The sequence below is a fragment of the Harpegnathos saltator genome, unplaced genomic scaffold (genome assembly GCF_003227715.2).
Source record: "Harpegnathos saltator strain DR-91 unplaced genomic scaffold, Hsal_v8.6 scaffold433, whole genome shotgun sequence".
NCBI classification, from domain to species: Eukaryota; Metazoa; Arthropoda; class Insecta; order Hymenoptera; family Formicidae; genus Harpegnathos; species Harpegnathos saltator.
Window position 1 is genome coordinate 547,883 of NW_020230243.1, and position 21,701 is coordinate 569,583.

Sequence of the window (21,701 nt, forward strand, 5' to 3'; positions counted from 1 at the left end):
GTTTCGACAACCTTATCGTGTGAAATATTGTGACATGCTTTAACCTTAGAGAAATTTTTGTAATTATCTGATATACAGTAACTAATGCATTTAAAACTTCGTTCTATATGCCAGATCCAGGGATTTGATATACAGTAACTAATGCATTTAAAACTTCGTTCTATATGCCAGATCCAGGGATTACTCTATCTATTAATGACATACAAATAATATTAATGAATAAACACATAAAACCTATTTGAACTAAAAATATATGAAAAGTTAAGTTTAAAACTTTATATTAAAAGAATATACTTACTTGATCGTCTCATTTTCGATGAGAATGCGAATATCCTCCATCGGTAGCAGATATTCAGCATCGTTCAACAACAAATGAAATGGTTCTCTTATGCCAAATATCTTACTGATCAATCAATAAAAATTTAGCAGATCCGACGCACATCGTGAAAAAACTTGGACAAGTCAACTTTCAGTCGAAAATATGAGCGCAGCATTGTGATATATTTGAGGTTAGGAAGCTTCAAAACCGAAATGCGCGATTATCAAACCTTCGCTGTCGCTCATTGCTCGACGTAAACTACCAACGTTGCAATCACGTTGCTCGTGTTCGACTCGAATTCACGTGCTATATAATATATATAAAATAAATAAACTAGCAATATTTTATTTTTATTTCACCTCCTGTTCTACCAATATTCTTCTCTCTTATTTCCTATCGCTTGCTCACTCGCACTCGCTGCTCTTTACTTCTTCAGCGCGCTCGTAACGCCTTTGGTGTCGGAAAAACGAGAAGTACAAATCCCCTCTCCTCGGCGGTCTATTCTTCTCTCTCTTAATCTCTATCGCTTGCTCACTCGCACTCGCTGCTCTTTGCATCTTCAGAGCGCTCGTAACGCCTCTGGTGTCGGAAAAATGAAAAGCACAAATCCCCTCTCCTCGACGGTCTAGCGTTTCTTTCTTACTTTCTTACTGGATCGTAATTTCTGTGATTCAGACTTTAATCTTAAAATATCTCCACTTAGAAACAACGTACACAAAAAGCACAAGAACACTTTTCTTCCTATTTTTTAAGGCCGAATCGATTGAGACTAAAAAAACGTCGATCGATTCAGCCAATCCTGAGATATGAATATTTCACCTCATTTCAACTTGCAGTTTCGCGTAATAATAGGCACTACCGTGCCTCTTGATACGCCGTTTGCATGAACGTTACTCCCCTGTAATCCTCCACTCTCTCCCCTCCCTCCTTCTTTAATATTGACACAATAACTTCCTCTTTCCAATCCTGCAGCCATCCTTCACCCTTCTGCACCCTATCACAAATCTCCCATATCAACTCTTCCACTTCTTCCCCTCCATACTTCCACACCTTATTTGGAATTCCATCCCCCACTCATTGCTTTCCCATCTTTTAACCTCCTTATTACCCTTCTCATCTCCTTTCGTTCTATTCCCCTCTCCTCTCCCCTTGCCTCTTCACCTCCCCTCCTTCTGACCACCTTCCACTCTACTCCCCCTAATACCCTCCTAAAATGTCTATCCCCCTCCTCCATTTCTATTCCTTCGTTTATCCTCATCTTTTTCTTCCTATCCCTATTTACCACCTTCCACACTTGACTTTCCGTTCTTATTCCCTCTATCTCCCTCATCCATTCCACTCTTTTCCTCTCTTTCTTTTCTTCACATAATTTTCTGTACTTTCTCTTTTCCTCTCTATATTTTTCCTTATTTCCTCCTTCCTTTCTCCCTCTTCTCAGCTCCCTTCTTACCTTCTCGTTCCCCTGTCTGCATTCCTCATCCCACCATCCTTTTCTCCCACCCTCCTTTTTCCTTTTTCCTGTTTTCTCCAACACCCTTCTTATTTTTTCCTTCAACACTTTCCAATCCTTTTCCACCACCATTTTTCCTCCCTCTCTCCTCCCAAACTCCATCTTGAACTCTTTTCTTCCCTCCTCGCCTCACCTTCCCCTACCTACTTTTTCCTTCCCAATCCCTGTATCCTTCCTTCTTCCTTTCTCTTCTTCTCTATCCATACCGTTACCGGCTGATGATCCGAGTCTATTTTTTCTTCTACTTCCAATCTCTGTATTCCCTCTTTCGTCTCCTCATCTCCTATTACATAATCAATTACCGATTCCCTCTGCGCCCCTATATACGTATACTCTCCTTCCTCGTCCCCCCTATGATTTCCATTTAGAATCATCCACCCCTGCCTTTCCAAGAATTCCCACAATCTTTTGCCTTCTCCATTAACTTTATTGTCCTTCGACTTCCTAATCCCTACCCTTTCCCCTCTCTTATTCTCTCCCCCTAACCCTCCCCCCTCTCTTCCTGTCCTTGCATTAAAATCTCCTCCTATCAAAATTCTTACTCCCTCTTCCTTTTCCTCCATCCATTCTCTTAATTTCTCTATCTTATTTTCTAAATCCTTATTCACATACACTCCTATTATTCTCCACCACTTCTCTTCTAATCTTATCTTGACCATCATAATCCCCTCCCTCTCTAGCCTCCTCCCTTCCCTTTCCACTGTCATACCTATTTTTACTCCAACTAACATCCCTCCCATTGCTTTTCCTTTTCTATTCTTCCTTCCCGCCCACTGCGTCTCCCATGTGTATCCCTTTCTCTCACCTTTTTCCACCCCCTTTTATCCACCCAAGTTTCACTCAAAAACATCACATCCCATTCTTTCAGTCCTTCCCAGAACTCCTTATCTTTGTTTTTTAACCCTGCTATATTCCAGAACGCTACCTTCACTATTCCTCCCTCCCCCTTGCTTCATGACTTCGGAGGCCTCTCTGTCGACATTAATCGCCAGAGTGGCAGCCCAGGATGGGAATAAGGACTTCCTTTCCGAGGTCGGACGGGAGATGGGGGAGCTCCAGGAGGAGCTCAGGGGTTTTGTGAGTGGAGAACCGGCGGCTCCAGGAGGAGCTTATGGCCAGGGAAGCTGCCACCGGTTCCATCCTCGTACTCGCACCCCTGTCACCCGGCTGCCTCGGGAGAGGACCTATGCAGAAGTAGCAGGAGGATCTTCTTCCGAAAGCAGGACAGGACAATCACCGTTACCAGGGCCAACACTAGCGAAGATCCGAAGGGAAAGGGCGGTGGTCAGGACCAAGAGGAGGAGGAAGGCGATAGAGTCATCTGCATCATCTTCAGAGGAGGATAAGAGGGGGAAGCCTCCGGCGCGGTACCGTCGTTTAACGACAACCTGCTGGAGGAACCCCCCAATATATAGGCCACCGATAAGGGGAGTCCGTAAGGCCCTGGATGACTCCTTGGCCTCCATGGGGCTTCCCGCGCACAAGGAGGAGGAGCAAAAACAGATCTCTGACGAGATCAGTCGCTTCCTCGATGCGAGAGCAAGACTCCAGGAGGCCGGGAGGACAGGGCCTGCGGCTCCCACTCCGGCACCGCGGATCCTCCCTGCCGCTGCTCCGGTTCCTCCTGCCCTCCTACGACCAATCGGGGACGGGGGCGCCCGGGAGAACCCGAGGGCATCAAGAACACAAAGGAAGGCGCTCCGGGAAAAGGAGAGGAGAAGGAAGGAGCGGAGACGACAGCGGAAGCAACAGGAGGCGGTAGAAGCAGCAAACCAAGCCTGACCAACAGGCCAGGGGGGGGCGAGGAAGCGGACCCTCCAATGCTGCCAAGACGCCTACCAAAGGAAAGGCTCAGGACCAGAGGGATTGCAGGCGCTCGGTCTCGTAGCAACTGGTAATGGAGGGAAAGGTCTGATTTCAGGAAAAGGGGGAATGGAGACGCTCTCCCTCCCAGAAGGGAATAATGTGGCTTCTTCAAGCGCCATCCAACCACCATCCACCTCGGCCTAGGAGTCCTGGGCCAGGGTGGTGGATAGGAAGAAGAGGAGGAAGAAAAGGGAGGACGAGAGAAGGGAGAACCAACCCGTCGCTCCAGCAACAAAGAGGCCTGGAGGGGGAGGACCGACGGCGGCGCGACGGAGGGCTGAAGCGGTCTCGCTCAGCGGCCATTACTGTTATCTGCCCCAGAACTCCTACATGGAGTTCATGAAGAAAGCCAGGCGCCTCATAAATCCAGCAGAGTTGGGGAATCCTGGGACCTTAAAGGTCCGGCAGGTCCTCACAGATGCGATGCTTATCGAGGTGCCTGGCTCCAACTCAGAGGCAGCCGCCGTCCGACTGGCGGAGGAAATCAGCCGGCTGACGGCGGAAAAAGGCCCCGAGTACAGGGTTCAGAGGCCGGTGAGGAATACCGCGTTACGGTTCACCGGCCTCGACCTGACGATCGGGGCAGACGAGGTGGTGACTGCATTGTCCTAGGCTGGGGGATGCTTGCAGGCGGACTCTGCCAGCGAAGTGAGCGTCTCCCAGCGGAGGATGGTGGCGATTGTGGTCCCGTGCCCACAAGTGGCGGCCGCAAAGGTCGCCGCTGCAAGGCGAGTCCAAGTGGGATGGACCCACACCGAAGTGACGGCGCTGCTTGCCCGCGCCGTGATCTGTTTCAGATGCCTGGAATAGGGTCACGTGCGTGGGCGGTGCACCAGTGCCGTCGACCGCAGTGATCGCTGCTATCGGTGCGGTAACCCCGGACACCGGGCTAACCAATGCAAGGCGGTGTCACCCCACTGCGCCGTGTGCGCAGATGTCGGCAGGCCGGCCGCACATAAAGTCGACGGATCGGCCTGCAAACCCCTTCCAGGGAAGAGAAAGGAGAGGAAGTGAGCAGGAGGATCCGGTGGACAGAAAAGAGGAGGGGCCGCGGGAAGCACCCCTCCCACTCCAAAGGATCCCATGCAAAGAAAGAAGGAGGCTAGGCCGGCTTCCCCTGCAACGGGGGAGTCGGGGGAGGCCAGGCCGGCCTCTCCCGCAACGATGGAGACGGGAGAGGCTGGATAGGCCTCCCCTGCAACGAAGGATCCAGCGAAGACGGGGAGGCCAGGCCAACCTCTCCCGCAACGGAGGATCCGATCCCCGTTGAGCTGGAGACGCCACTGACCCAGAGAGGGAAGAGGAGGGTGGCGCCGGAGGACTTCGGTGTAAAGAAAGACGAGAGGGACGCCGTCGAGACAGCCTCATCACGAAAGAAGGACGGGAAGGTAAGGCGGGTGGAGGATGAAACCCCACCCCCACCAGCCCTAGTAGGGGAAGGGGAACCGGAGGAACCACTCCCGACTCCTTCTTCCAGCGGTCCCTCCTCATATCCCCCAGAGGAGGGCACTGCAAATGTAGGGCCTCCCTGTGTCTCCGAAGAGGCACCCGCGATAGTAATGATCACCATGGTCGAAGCCTCCTCGGAGGAGACTGAATCGGAGATCGAAATGTTCACTCCGGTAAACGTCCCCCCTAAAGAGGAAGAAGAAGGAAGCCCGGAGGAGACGTAGAAAGCCTAGACTTTACGCTCCTACAGGCCAACCTCGGCTACGGCGCCCGGGTCCAGGACCTGTGGACACACAGGTTCAGGCAATTGGGCGCCGGGCTGGGCGTGGCCACTGAGCCGCACTGGATCCTGATCAGCAATACAAGCTAGTTCGGTAGCCGGTGCGGCTGGGTGGCCGTGGTGACCATTACTATCGCGGGTGCCTCCCGCGACGGGTTTCCCGCCCTGTGAACTCAGGGTGAAGGGGGACTCGTTTGTGGCGGTCGATTGGGGGCTTGTCACTGTGGTGTATATCTCCCCCACCGCAGAAATAAGGCCGGCCTCGGCGAACTCGTCCCGATTATGGGAGTCCTCGATCGAGTCGGGGATGTAGTGCGACGGTGCCACCCCCGACCCGTCGTAGTTGCCAGGGACTTTAACGCCCAGTCCATGCTGTGGGGGTGCAGTCCCCGGCAGGAGGACCCTCGGGGCGGGACCGTGACCGACTAGGCGGCGGGACTCGGCCTCCTGTTGATGAATAGGGGGTCGAGCAGCACCTGTGTATGGGGAGTCCGTCATTGATTTGACGTAGGCTTCCCCTTCGGCCGCCCGGATGTTTCGGGAGTGGGAAGTGGAGGCGAAGGGAGAGACGCTGTCAGATCACCGTTACATAACGTGGTCCCTCAACCTCCCCTCCCCTCAGCAAGTGCTGGCCCGCCGCCATGGGGAGGGGAACTTTCCCCTCCCCAAAAGATGGGCTTTCAATCGGCTGGACGCGGACAAGTCCCAGGCGGCCTCTTTCGTGGCCACCTGGCACCTAGACAGGGAGCCAGGAGCATGGGACCCCAGTCCCCGAGAAGGGGCTAGGGAGCTGGCGCACATCGTGGTGTTGGTTTGCGATGCCGCGATGCCCCGATCCCACCCCCGCCAGCGCCAAGCCGCTTACTGGTGAATGGAGGCCATCGCCGATCTTCGCGAGGCCTCCGTCCTAGTCAGACGGGCGTACACCCGGGCTCGGCAAAACGGCGGCGATGCTGCAAGGGAGAAAGAGGACTACCTTCAGGCGAGGGTAGCCCTCAAGGCCGCCATAGCCGAAGCGAAGAAAAGAGCCTGGGAGCAACTTGTGAGCTCCCTGGACGAGGATCCGTGGGGGCGCCCGTACAAGCGGACGGTTGATAAAATCCGTTCGTGGGCGCCTCCGCCGTTGGAGGCCTTGGAACCCTAGGTCCTCGAGGGGCTCCTCGACACCCTCCTCCTGAGGGTGAAGAGGGGTCCCCCTAAATCCCCGTCCCTGAGTTACGGGGACTGGAACGAGGACGTGGAGGTCACTCCAGAGAAACTCGCAAAGGCCAGGGAAGCCAAAGGCAAAGCCCCGACAGAATTCCTGGCTGCGCCTAGGCTTTCGCTCTCGGCGAAAGGAGCTTGTCCGCCGCCACGCGAGAAGTTCTGAACGGGTGCCCCAAGGAAGAGATTTTCCCCTCAGAGTGCAGGAGGGCCAAGCTGCTCCTCCTCCTGAAGGAGGGCAAAGCACCGGGTAGTACGTCGGCCTACAGGCCGATATGCCTGCTAGACGAGGCGAGCAAGATGCTGGAGCACATCACTGCCGACCGCCTCGTCCAGCATCTGTCCCTGAGGGGGCCGAAACCCCACAGCGATCAATATAGATTCAGGCCCGAACGATTCACACTGGATGCCATTTAGCACGTCCGGGACCTGATACCGCCGTGGAGAGGGAGGGCGAGGTGTCGCTCGCGGTATCTCTCGATATCACGAACGCATATAACACCTTGCCCTGGCCGGAGGTGGGACGGGCCCTCGAACACCACGGGGTGTCCGTCTGCCTTCGGCGAATCCTATCGGCCTACTTCGGGAATAGGACCTCGCCTACTCGGGGAGAGGCGGGGTCCAGGGTCGGCGCACTATGGAGTGCAGTGTCCCGCAGAGGTCGGTTCTCGGCCCCCTGCTATGGGACATCGCGTTCGATAAGGTGCTTCGCTCTCCCCTCTCTCCTAGCTGCCACGTCATCTGCTATGCAGATGACACCTTAGTGGTGGCCGGGGGGGATAGCTGGGCGGAAGCCCGCCTTCGAGCGGAGGCGGCACTGGCGTCCGTGGTGGGGTCCATCAAGGATCTGGGACTAAAGGTGGACAAAAAGTGGCGCCCCATAAGACCGAGGCCATGTTCTTTCATGATAGCAGTCGCGGGGCGCCGCTGGAGACCCTGATCCTGGCGAACGGAGTCTGTGTCCAGGTCGGGCCCACAATAAAGTATCTGGGCTTGACCTTGGACAGCCGCTGGGACTTTAAGGCGCATTTCAGGCTCCTAGTCCCCCGGGTCCTTTTTTTGGTCACGCAGGGAAAATCCTCATGGATACCCTCGCCCCTTGGGGAAGTTGGGGGTTATGTCGGACTTCTAAAACTACTTTTTTTTGATAACGCAGAGGAAACCCATACACCCCCTGGGAGGGGCGGAGGGTTATGTGAGACTCTTACTCACTAAAACACCTGCGGGGTGTCTACCAGTCGGACCGAGATGGGGGGGAGTCAGAGGAACTGCGCCAACATTCCCTCCCCGACATCCCGGCCCCAGGGCTCGTTGTCGAGTCCCACGCCCAAGTGCCGCGCCCCCTTCTCCTTGAGGAAAAGGTTCATGGCGCGGCGCCCCAGTCGGCTAAGCCGACCGGGTTGGCCTTCCGGTGACTATTACGGGAGGGGGGTGCACCCACCCCCACCTCTCCGCCCCCACCCCTAGAGTTCCCACTCTGGGGGGGCGGGGAAGCGAGGCCCTTTCCCAGGGGGCCTCGCTCCCCCCTTTCCTAACCTAACCGACGCGCGAGGGAGCGCAGGGGGAGGTCATTCACCTCCGTCCCCGCGTCCCTCCTCCGCGCGTCCGTAGTCGACCCCGAGGCGGCCGGGGGGAGGGGGCCGCGGAGCCCGGACTGCCGGTCTCCTCCGCCTCCTCCCGGCCGGCGCCACCTCGGAATCGCTCTCATCTCCCCCCGGGGAGCGCCGCCTTCGACCCTCCTGCACTCCGCGGTCTAGGTCGCGTCGGCGCTCCCACTCGGCGGCCTCCTTCCGGGACATTACGTCCTTGCAGAAGGAGGCCGCCACTCCCATACCTCCTCGCTCCCGCGCATGGCTCGCACCATGCGCGGGAGCGAAAGGTCCTCCATCCTGCACCCCACTGCCAGGGCCAGGACACGACGCTGCTCGCACCACGCCTCGCACTCGGCGAGGGTGTACTGCGCCGTGTCGTTCGGGCAGTGATGGCACTGCCCGAAAACACTCGGTGGTGTTTTCCTTGCCTATCTGGTGCAGGTACCTCCCGAAGCAGCCATGCCCGGTCAGTACCTACACCAGATGGAATGATAGTCCACGCCCCTGCCCACCATTTCTGGCAGGCAGGGGCGGATAGCCTCGGCCGTCTGGCGACCGAATCCTCGCGGGTTGGCCAGCTCGGCCGACCACTTGTCGAGGACCCGGTCACTGGCCTGGTTCCTAAGGGCCCTCAGGTCCCTGGCCGATGGGCCCTCCCCCCTTTGGCGGAGCTCCTTTATTCGCCAGTAGAGGAGACTTCTCTCCTCGGCTAGAAGCTCCACCGGGGGGGAGCCGGCCAAGGAGGCCGCCGCCATGTGGGAGATAGTGCGGTACCCCCGGACCGCCCTTATCAGCACCGTCCGCGTGGCCTGCCTGAGCAGGGCCTTATTGCGGATGGTAGCTAGCAATCGGGGCTCCCATATGGGCGCCCCGTATAGGACCGAGTGCACCACCCTCACATAAAGGCGGCGTGCCCGCCATCCAGGGCCCCCCTGAGTCTGCATTAGGCCGGTCAGCGCCATGCCTATTTTGCGGACCCGAGGGCCAGGCTCCTGAAGTGGGGCCCAAAGTTCCATTGGCTGTCCAACGTTAAGCCCAGATACTTCATCGTGGGCTTGACGCGGACACGGACTCCGTCCACCAGGACCCGGGCTCTTCGCGGCCCACTCCAACCCCGTCCATGGAATAACATGGACTGGGTCTTCTGGGGGGCCACTCTGAGCCCGAGGTCCTTGATGGTGTTCACCACCGAGTGCAAAGTGGCTTCCACCCTGAGGTGAGCCTCCCCCCAATCCTTTCCTTCAGCCAAAACTAGAGTGTCGTCTGCGTAGCAGACGACATGGCAGCCGGGGGGAGAGGAGTACGCAGTACCCGATCGAACGCGATATTCCAGAGCAGGGGGCCCAGTATGGACCCCTGCGGAACACCGCGTTCCATTTGGCGCCGGCCTTGGATCCCGCCTCTTCCCGAGTAGGCGAGGTCCCTGTCCCTGAAGTAGTCGACCATAATGCGCCGGAGATAGGCGGGAACACGGTGATGTTCCAACGCCCGTCCTATCTCCGGCCAGGGCAGGGTGTTGAAGGCATTCGTTATATCCAACGAAACCGCCAACAACACCCCGCCCTCGACCTCCACGACGGTACGGGACATGTCCCGGATGTGCTGGAGCGCATCCAGCGTTGATCGTCCGGGCCTGAACCCGTACTGGTTGACCGACTAAAACCCCTGCGGAGTGCCTACCGCTCGGACCGTGGTGGGGGGAGTCAGGGGAACTACGCCTACATTCCCTCCCCGACACCCCGGCCCCAGGGCTCTCATGGAGCTTCACGCCTAACAACCGCGCCTCTCCCAGACTGGGAGTCAAGGTCGCGGTGCCCCGGCCAGTTGTCCGGCCGGGTTGGCCTTTCGGTACTAATTAGGAGAGAGAGGACACCCGCCCTCTCTCCTCGTCCCCTCTTTCCCCCTTCCCTACTGGGAAGATAGGAGGGCAAGGGTGCGAGTCCCGGTCCCAACCGGTCCTCGCTCCCCTTCTCCCTGCTATCACCGCCCGGGGTGGGCGTGAGGGCTTACCGCCTCTCCCACCCACCCCCATCGCTACGTCAAAAGCGTGCCCGAGGCGGCCTCCGATTAGCCGGTGGCCTCTCCTCCTCGGCCTGTGCCACCTCGGGCCCGCTTCCCACCCCTGGGGAGCGCCGCCCCCTCCGTCGCTCCCTGCGACGGACTCCTGGGCGGCGCTCTCGCTCGGCGGTCCCCTTGCGGGACATGACGTCCCGACAAAAAAAGGCCGCCGTTCCCCAAACATCCTCGCTCCCGCACATTGCTTTGAGCAAGTGCGAGAGCGAGAAGGCCCCCTCTTTACACCCCACTGCCCGAGCGAGGACACGGCGTTGCGGAGCCCAAGCCTGGCACACGGCCAAGGTGTGCTCCGTCGTGTCCTGCAGCTCCGGACAGTGGTGACAGCCCGTGGTGGGCTCCCTTCCAATCCGGTGCAGGTACCGACCAAAGCACCAGTGCCCGATCAGCACCTGCACCATATGGAAGGTGAGCCCGCGTCCCCGCCTGTCCGTCATTTCTGGCAGACAGGAATGGACGGCCTCGGCCGTTCGGATCCCGAATCCTTTGGGGTCAGCCAATATGGCTGACGTTCCAAGACTCGGGATCTGGCCTGGGATTTCAAGGCCCTCAGGTTTCAGGGAGGGCGATTCGGGGGTTCCGCATGTCTCATACATGGCGGCGACCACCCTGGCCGGCTCCCTCCCAGTGATGACAAGTCGTGGGAAGAGTCGCGCACGCGCACTGAGCAAACGTTGTGGTAGCTTCACGGACATATATATTTGAGGATATCGTTAGGTCCCCACTATGAAAGAAATTTGAAGGAAATTATAGGGAACGAAAAAAGCTTCTGTTCAATAAATATAATATAGTTTATATATGAATAATAAAAGATAATAATAAAACTTATTAATTTGTAATTTTTTTACATCTGCAACCAATATATTATATTTATTATTCCTATTGTACTTATTATCACAGTTCTTCCTTAACTTATCACTACATTTATCGCTACACTTATTTATTATAACATTTTACATTATGAATATGTAACCTAAGTATTCACGGGAAAAATACGAAACAATTGTAATGGACAGCCGCGCGAGACCTTTCGCGCGCACTATTTGCACCTACTATCTGCGTTTACATCCATCACTGGAAACGCTTGCGTCGAGTTCTGACGTCATGCTCACGCATACGCACAACGGTTCCCATATAGGAAAAATTCCCACGACTTGTCATCACTGCTCCTCTCCCCCCCGTGGAGCTCCTCGCACAAGAGCAGTGCACCCTCTGTTGGAGGGTGCGCGAGATCCGCAAGGAGGGGGAGGGATTAACGACCAGGGGCCTGGCGGCCTTGAAGTCCCAGGACAGAGCCCGGACCATGGAGCGATGGTCGGCCATTTTGGCTGATCCCTTTGGGTTCGGGCTCCAAACGGCCGAGGCTGTCCGCCCCTGTCTGCCCGAGGTGGCGAACAGGAGTGGACTCATTTTTCATCTGGTGCAGGTGCTGAGCGGGCATGGGTGCTTCGGTCGGTACATGCACCGGATCGGAAAGGAACCCACTACCGGGCGGACGAGGACATGGCGGAATACACGTTGAGTTCATGCGAGGCATGAACCCGACAACGCCGTATCCTCGCCCGAGCAGTGGGGAGCCGGGTGGAGGCCCTCTCGCTCCCGCGCATGATCCAGGCCATGTGCGGGAGCGAGGAGGCGTGGGGCGCGGCGGTCTCCTTCTGCAAGGACATTACGCAGTCTGTCCCAGATCCAATGAGACTGGTCTAAAAAAAATACAAAGCGTTTATTATTTTGATTTTTTATTCTTGTTTATTCAAATAGTCTCCTTCTGAGTCAATACAGCGCTGGAAACGTTCAACAAATTTTTCGAAACATTTTTTATACTCATCGGCTGGAATGGCCTTTAGTATGGCGGTCGAAGTCTTTTGGATGACCGGGATAGTATCGAAACGATTTCCTTTCATCGCCAATTTCAGTTTGGGAAATAGCCAGAAGTCGCACGGAGCCAAATCAGGTGAATACGGTGGACGATCGATAACAATGATGCCTTTTTTGATCAAGAATTCACGTACCATGATGGCTTTGTGCGATGGTGCATTATCGTCCAACAAAAACCAACTGCCTGGCTCTCGATATTCCGGTCGAACTCATCGAATTCTGGCCTACAAACATTGTAAAACTCCCAGATAATATCTGGGCAGACATACAGCGGTCGCTTCGAAGAACTTCTTTGACTTTCTCGATGTTTTCTTCATTGCGAGTTTTTGGCGGCGGTGCTCGGTCATCGTCTGCAAGGTCCTCACGACCGTCACGGAATCGGCCAAACCAACGGAAAACCTGTGCACGGGACATGCATTCATCCCCGTACACATTTTTTAGTGTTTCGTACGTTTCTGCACCACTTTTACCCAATTTAAAAGTTGGTTTTTCGACCGACGTACACAAAGTGACTACATAAAATGTCAAACCACAGTGAAATATCAACCGAATTCGCTCAAATTTTGAGTTAAGTAGATGAAGGGTCGAACATTCACCTACCATCATTCACTCATAGATATCGCTGCGCTAATAACTTTGATGGAACCAGTCTCATCGTATCTGGGACAGACTGTGTATGTCCCGGAAGGAGACCGCCGAATGGGAGCGCCGATCAGACCGCTGAATGGGAGCGCCGATCAGACCGCCACCGCAGGAAGCGGCGGGGCCGGCGGCGCTCCTCGGGGCTGGGCAGTGGGCCCGAGGTGGCGCCGGTCGAGGAGCCGCCCCCGATTCGTCGGGGACCTCTTCGGCCGCCTCGGGCCCGGCTCCGTACGCACGGGGGAGGGCAATGGATATAAACCTGCCTTCCCCGCGCATCAGTAAGGGTTGGTAAAGGGGAGTTGAGGCTTGCTTTGGGACAGGTCCCACTCCCCAACCCCCCTCATGTAAGGAGGGGGGCAGGAGAGAGGATGGGTATCCCTCCTCTCCTTAGTTGTAACCGGAAGGCCAAACCGGCTGGGAAACCGGCCGGGGTACCGCGCCCCGACTCCCTTTGTGGGAGGGGCGCGGTAGACGGGCGTGGGGCTCTCGGTCAGAGCCCTGGGGCCGGGGTGTTAGGGAGGGAATGCAGGTGTAGTTCCCTTGACTCCCCTCACGGCCCGATCGGTAGATACCCCGGTGGGGTTTTAGCCGGTAAGAGTCCGGCATAATCCCCGCCCTCCCTAAGGGGCGGGGGTATCCATGAGGATTTTTCCACCGTTATCAAAAGAAAGCTGAACTGTTGAGCTATAGTATTTGTTAATACTTTTCTTAATATGTTCCGAATCATTACATGTGGAGTATTCCCACTCACTAATTTCAAAATATTAATCTGAAACAATAAGAGGAATAATAATACTATAAGTAATAATATAGACTTTGTATTATTAAATAATAAACATAAAAATATCTAACAATATTTCCCAGACAGCATCCCAACAGTTCAACAATTTTGGAAATGTCCTTAATGCTCGTTTCTAACAATAAATGAATCTTCGATTAATATAACTATTGGTTATTCTATTAGAATTGACCAATGGAATTTGTCAATTCTGAACAATAACTAATGCGATTGGTTAATTCCGATGGTACAACTAAGCGGTTAAATTAATCAAAGTTGGTAGAAGGAGGCATAAGACACAACACAGTTTTCGGATGTCTATAGGACATCCATAGGAGATCTACTATACTATGCTACTTAGGTTCGTACAAAATACATAAATAGTTGAATATATAATAATAATAACAATAATAATAATAATAATAATAATAATAATTCGGTAAACGACTAATAAGTGATATTTTTATTTACCTTTATTCGTTATTAATTCTTCAATTACCAATTCTAATTACCAATTAGGAGGGTTGATATTACATGTGATGATATAATATAATAACCTTCTTTCCAGCAATAGCAATAGCTGCGTTCAACGGAACATAGATGTTCGGCAGAGAAAGCTGCTTTGCCGTTAAGGGCACGATCCATTACACGCTGCAAACGCTTCGAAGTGCCCCACGGACCAATCACGGCTTTCCTTTAAGCGCTTCAAAGTATTTGCAACGTCTAGTGGATCGCACCCTATACAATATGGACTCAACGTTTCTGCTTCCGTGGGGTGCTGTAAAATTAAAATTTTGTTAATCTGATTGGTGTATGCTTTTATTTTTGACTAGATCTAAGAGCATAGACCAATCAGATACACGAATTTTACAATTGCTAAGTAGCTTTCTCTGTTGAACGCAACCAATCGCGTTTGTCTCATAAAGTGCATGTGTGCGTACATACATTAAGTATTTTGAAATCGTAAAGTTTGCATCTTTGAGAATATTCCCATGGCTTTCAAACGTATGAAGACGGCTTCTCGTGTCACATTTAATTGATCCGCGAGTTGTTGTTGCGTTTGAGAGTCATCCTCATCCAACAATGCTTGCAATTCGCTGTCTTCAAACTTTTTCGGAGGTGTTCCACGTTCTTCGTTTCTCGCGTCAAAATCGCCACGTTTGAATTTTTTAAACCACTCAAAGCACTATGGTTTACCAAGAGCATGCTCAGCGTAAGCTTCGACAAGCATTCGATGCAATTCTGCAGCAGTTTTCTTCAAATGATAACAGATAATCAATACTGTCCGCAAATCGTAGCTCCCAGGCACAAAATTCGACATGTTCAACGCTATTACAAACTATGCTGTTCTATGAAACTTATATTGTAGTAAGTTGAAAATCTTTGTCAGATGTCAAATGGCGTCAATGACGCGGTTTGACGGTAACTACATTGACAGCTAGGGCCATCTATGGGCAAATTTCGGTTTCATATTTACAGACCTGGTATCGTATAACGCCCGGCGGCTAAGTCAGCGATCGCACATGCGACGCTGTCTTTGGAGCATTCCGATTGAAAAGAATTTCGTGATCGGAATGCTCCAAAGACAGACCGTCACATGTGCGATCGTTGACTTGACCGCCGGGCATTACGGAGATATAATGGCTCAGTGAGAAATGGCAGTCGAATTGACGCTTATCGGACGTCGATAGCGTGCGTCTAAAAGACGCCAATTCGGCGTCTATTCAACTGGCTATTTCTCACTGGGGGAAGTAGCTCTTCATTTTCACACAAACTGTGAACTTAATTCTGAGTTCTGAAATAAATGTTAACACTTTGCCGTCCGCACGTCTCGTAAAAATTTATTCGCTTGGCGCCGGCAGCGCTAATTCGGATTACTTGGCTTGTCGCCGGCCGTTCTTGACATTATCGGAAGATTATAAATTGTTAAGTTTTACTAATCTCATCGTTAGTTCTCATAAGTTCTCAACCCTGTTCCCCTACTTTCATGAAATTTCGAAGATATACATACGTAAATAAATACAAAATTTGTTTGTTTTATATATTAGTTTATTTGCATTTTCTTTAGTACTTAGTATTTCTCTTTCATATGATATGCAGCAAAACAGTCTCCAAGATGTAACACAACTCCACAAGACTTGCACATTAAGTTTGTTGCTCTTCTTTTTTTGTTCTTGGAACATACATGGCAGTTTCTTCGTTTTCGTTTATTCGTTTCGGAAATAAGTATCAGTTGGTGTTGCTTTATGTGACCGGAAAGTCTGTCAACCGGATCATGATGAGACGTACGCGATGTAGTGGCAACCTCCAAGTTTTGCTCAGAAGCAGGTACATGGTCTTTTATCCACGAATCAGACACTTTCAATAAAAAATCGTGAAATCGGAGACTCTTGTGTTCTGTATTGAAATATTGACATGTACGGAATGCATTAAATAATGCGCAATTAAAGAGGTACATGCAAACCTTTTTTGACCATTTTACAGTTTTTCTGTATATAGGGTAATAACTCAAATATTGGTCTGCCCGATCCACACCTTTCATGTATTTGTTGTAGTCTAATACACTTTCAGGTTTTTTTATTGTGTAATTGGTTTTTCTACATTTTCTTTGAGTGTCAGTCAAAGTGGCGTTATGTATTGTAGAGATCATTCGTATCGTTTTAGTTTTCGAAGCTCTCCATACCTGTGCGAGTACTTCACCTTTCCGTTGATGACAAGCTTCAAACACATTGAGTTTTGCGCCCTTTAATTTTTCCGGAAATCCTCTATTTTGCCGTATCGTTCCACAAACTCGAATTTTCTTTTCAAGTAAATTCTCTGCAAGTTCTACACTGTTATAATAATTATCTATGTAGAGGTGATGCCACTTTCCATAAGAAGGTGTCAATAGTCCCATCACTATTGTTGCTAAAGGCTGTCCAGCGCCGGAATATATCTTGAATGAGGAAATGTATCCCGTACTCGAATCACACAGCATCCGAATGAATATGCCGTATTTCGTAATTTTCGACGGATTGTAAACTTTAAAATTTAACCGTCCACGCCATGGTATCATTCCTTCATCAATTGAGATGTTTTGACTCAGATTAAAATTTTCTTTAAATTTTTTGGAAAAATAATCAATTATGGATTGCACTTTGAAAAGCCGGTCGGCATTATCCGGTTTATTGTTGTTGTCGGAAAAATGTAAAAATGATAATATTTGTCTGAATCGGTTGCGGGACATCGTTTTGCGAAATATCGGTGTGTCTATCAACGGATTCGTTGACCAATAATCATCGATCCTTGCTTTTTTTACAATTCCCATAAGGATAGCAAGCCCAAACCATTTTCTAAGTTCGGGTGCCGTAACGTCGACAAATTTGGCATATTTTTTATCCAGTTTCCTTCTATTGAAATTTTGACTGTAGTACTTGTTGGTTTCGTTGCTAATATATTCAAATAGATCGTTCCCAATATATAATTCTACGATATCCTCGAGGCTCTGTGTATCCTTGGGAAATATGTTTGGACCCGGAGATCCTTCAAATTTATTATTGGTCCTCGGTAAATTAAAGTCTGACCACTGTGCACTGTCTTCTTCGTCGGATTCATCCGAATCAGTTGGCAACCGTAGCGTTCGCCGAATTTTTCTTGGAAATATTTCACTATCTTCTGACGATTCTGCTTCACTTTCATCTTTTTGATATCCAATGTCTTCTTCCGAATCGGCCAAGTCGTCCGGAACGTCAGACAAGACGTCCGCGCATTCATCGTAAATATTCGTTTCGTCTCTTTCGTCTGCCATGATGAAAGGGCACAAGTACTTATAAAAATAAAAAACTTGTTGACGTGTGTAACTTATTGTTACCTAAACAAAACACCAACAGAATGCAAAAGATACTAAAGTGCTGTCGCCGGCCACTGAACGATACTATGCTCACGACACAACTGTGGTGTCGCCGGCCGCTGACCGCTAGTTTGCACACGACACCACTGTTGTGTCGCCGGCCGTTGACCGCTAGTTCGCGCACGATACCACTGTGGTGTCGCCGGCCGTTGACCGCTAGTTCGCACACGACACCACTGTGGTGTCGCCGGACGGCATAGTGTTAATGTTAGCATGGGTATTTTTTTATAAAAATTAGAAATACTGACAAGGGGAGGACGCATCAACCGGGAAACGGTTTGGAACGAAACTTACGGAGTTTATAGTACTTAACTACTAATAACTCATGGCAATAGCATACGACGCAATACCTCTTCGTTTTCGAGAAAAAACGGTCTAAAGAAAAGAGCCAACAAAGTGTAAGAGTTAGTAAGAACGGTATTCAACGAAGCGGTGTAGCGCAGCAGCGAAAGTAACGGACTACCGAGCTGACGGCTGAGGTTCGATCCCTGCTGTATAGTATTTTTTATTCTGTAAGCATAAAAATGAAACAGGAAATATTAATAAGTAATAATTTCTTTGTGTCATTCTAAACGATCGTTAAGAATGACGAAATAATTCGAGCATCGGAACAGTCGTCAGTAATGCAAGCTGCAGTGTGCGTTTACTAGTGATACAGAGCAGTTCGGTGATCATATTTAAATTATATATATCATAACAATGTCAGAGAATCCTTCAAAAAGCAAAATAGTTGATGTAGAATCACTAGAAGAAAGAGCTTATGAGAATGAAGATTTTAAAGGTGAATTCACTAATGCTCTCGTATATGCGAATTCTATTTACGAGAGTAATGAATTATTATCGAAAAATCCTCCAGCGAAAATATAATATATTTTTACTCCTATTTCCATTGCAATTATTATATAAAAATTTTCTCATACACTGTATATTTTATAGATAAGATTTACGGTTTTTTGCAATTTAAATCATTAATAATCTATTTAACAAACACTAATATATTTAAGAAACGCAGTTTTATTATTTATTAATGTTTCCTGTTTCATTTTTATGCTTACAGAATAAAGAAAAACCATACAGGAGGGATCGAACTTCAGCCCGTCAGCTCGGTAGTCCGTTACCTTCGCTGCTGCGCTACGCCGCTTCGTTGAATACCCTTCTTACTAACTCGTACACTTTGTTGGCTCTTTTCTTTAGACCGTTTTTTCTCGAAAACGAAGAGGTATTGCGTCGTATGCTATTACCATGAGTTATTGGTAGTCAAGTACTATTAACTCCATAAGTTTCATTCCAAACCGTTTCCTGGTTCGATGCGTCCTCCCTTTGTGAGTATATTACAACTAACGTTACATTAATGTTATAATTTCGTACTCAAAAATAAAAATACAATGATATGCGTTGCATATAACATCTACATTGTTGAATTAAAAATTATAACATTGACATAATATTAATTTTGGTTGGAAGTTTGATTGTTTTTATCGTTTTTATTAATACATAGACTTTTTTAAATTTATAATTACTAATAGTAATGCAACGCATGCGCTCATTTACATATAAAATTAGCATTCGCTACATCTCAACAAATAGTAGTCATACTATACCACTCGTTAAATTTAACGCAAAAACCTTATTACAAACTAAAAAAGAAACTTCTTTCTGTAAGAATAACTCTTATAATTTTCTTGTTATAAAAATAAAAAAAATTTACATTAGACATATAGTCTGTAGCTATATAAAAAAAAGGGTAAGAATGTAAGGCTTTTTCAGAATTAAACATAAATAAATATGTCTATTAGAGCAATTAACAATATAATATTAAAGTATCAATACTTGCACATATATCTAAATCTGGACATTCTTATTATTTCGATCTTTATATACGAATATTCAAGCTATGAACGTTAATATATACTTTTACATATACATATAACATATATAGGACTTTATTATTAGGTATATTGTGACGAGGCGATTTTGGGTCACTCGTCACAAAAGGCGGAGGGCCTCCGAGAGGGTCCCGGTGACGTCGCGCTCGCCCGCAACCGCGAGGCGAGCTGCGCTGTATCGATATATTGTCGCGAATGCGTTTCGTTAGCGAACGATCTCGTGCCAAAGAGGGCGAGATTGCCTTTCTTTTTTTTGTGGTACTCCCGCGTCCCGACAAAGTGTGTGCCCCTATCGCCGCGGGTAGCCTCCGACGATCAGGAGAAACAGACGAAGGATGTTGAAGAATCTTGAACGACTCCTAGATGGCTTCAGGATCTTTCTTGCAAGTAAAAATTTTGTTTTGAAAAATCTTAAGTTAATCGTTAGCCCACGCCAGCGGAAAGTTAATCGTTGGCCCACGGCGCACAGTGTGCCGAAAGTCGTTAAACGTGGTCAAAATAGAAAAAAATAAAAATCGTAATTTTTGGTTCTCCTTTACAGTATATTTTCGAGAAGGTCCAAATTAATCAATTGTAGTTAAAGTATGTCGGAATTCGACTGTATAACGAAGATATGTAGAATGAAAGTTATATATATTGAGATGTAAGAAATAGCACGATTATAATCCTCAGAATGATATATCTGATTTTGCTTCGAAAAAGTTTCCATGATCAAAATGACTTTTCCTGTTTAATATCTGATCCGTTTACTTTCATTTACAAGGAAAATAATATTAGAAAGTCTTATATATATCACATAACAATTAAATGTAAAGAAGTTATATTTTATATACTGTCTATCATCTATTTCGTGGCATACAAAAAATTCACGATCTGCCACAACGTTGTACTTTTGTCAAAACAAAGGTAGGATGTTTATTAACATTTATACAGAAGTAGAAACAGCGGTATCCAGCGGTTACAAAAATATGATAAATTTTATGAGCAGCGGTCCATACTTATACGCTTACGGTCAAATCCTCTCAGTTGTAGATAATACCGATTCATATCAAAATTAAATTGTCGACCAAAATAATTTTCTCTAGTTAAATTTATGACGTTGGCAAACAAACTAACAATTAATCACAAACTTTAAACTTTTATTTATTTCTAACGCGATAACAACTGTTTAATAATGCAACCTAGTAAACATTTTATGTCGAATATGTAACATATATGTTTAATGTTATACACAGAGATGTTTCTGCTATATATCTGACTTTTGTTACATATCTGAAACGCAACAAAGCTTATACCAGGTGTGTCGGTAATTCCTTTCCGGTTTTTTCGCTAAAGAAAACACGTTATTTACAATGGATAGTTAAAATATATTTATTCAAAGTATTAGCCATTTGATTCTATACATTTTGCCCATCTCTTAGACAATTTATGGATGCCATTCCAAAAGAACTGTTTCTCCTTTGAGCTAAACCATTCATCGAGCCATTTTTTAACTTCTTCGAAATCGGCGAAGTACTGCTCTGCAAGCGCGTGCCCCATCGATGCGAAAAGATGGTAGTCGGATGGAGCCAGGTCTAGAGAGTACGGCGGGTGCGATAAAACTTCCCATCCAAGTGATTTCAACACTTCTTTGACTGGTTTTGCTGTATGAGACGGCGCGTTGTCATGCTGCAAAATCACCTTATCATGTCTTTGAGCGTATTGTGGACGTTCTTCGATCAATGCACAGTTCAAATTGATCATTTGTTGTTGGTAGCGATCGGTATTAACTGTTTCTTCAGGTTTCAACAGTTCATAATATACGACATCAACCTGGTCCTACCAGACACAGAGCATGGTCTTGTGACCAAAGCGATTTGGCCTTGCAGTCGATGGGCCGCCTTCGCCAGGTGATAACCATGATTTTTTTCGCTTGGGATTTTCGAAATAAATCCATTTTTCATCACCCATTACTATTCGATGCAGAAATGACTTCCTTTCATACCTTTGAAGCAGCATTTCACTGACGATTTTTCGATTTTCCAATTGCCTGTCATTCAATTCATGTGGCACCCATCTTCCCATCTTTTGGATCTTTCCCATCGCTTGTAATCGTTCACAAATTGCTACTCGGCTCACATTCAACTTTTCTGCCAATTGTTTTTGAGTTTGTGTTGGGTCTTCATCCAATAACTCCTGCAATTCCGCATCTTCAAACGTTTTCGGCCTACCAGGACGTTTTTTGTCTTGAACGTTGAAATCACCACATTTGAATTGTCGAAACCACGTTTCACATGTTCCTATGGTTGGAGCATGCTCACCGTAAGTCTCTACCAGCAAACGATGATTTTCAGCGG

At 48.9% G+C, this 21,701-nt stretch overlaps 1 protein-coding gene across 1 annotated transcript; it reads right to left on the reverse strand.

Annotated features, from left to right (window-relative positions):
- Positions 1-15,661: 15,661 nt before the first annotated feature.
- Positions 15,662-17,377, reverse strand: LOC112589226 (piggyBac transposable element-derived protein 4-like). The gene has a single exon (XM_025301610.1). The coding sequence runs from the start codon at positions 17,375-17,377 to the stop codon at positions 15,662-15,664; it is 1,716 nt and encodes a 571-aa protein (XP_025157395.1).
- Between the last annotated feature and the right edge of the window lie 4,324 nt (positions 17,378-21,701).

Excerpts from the sequence above, each read along its gene's own strand:
- LOC112589226 (XM_025301610.1), bottom strand. The coding sequence starts at position 17,377 with ATGGCAGACGAAAGAGACGAAACGAATATTTACGATGAATGCGCGGAC.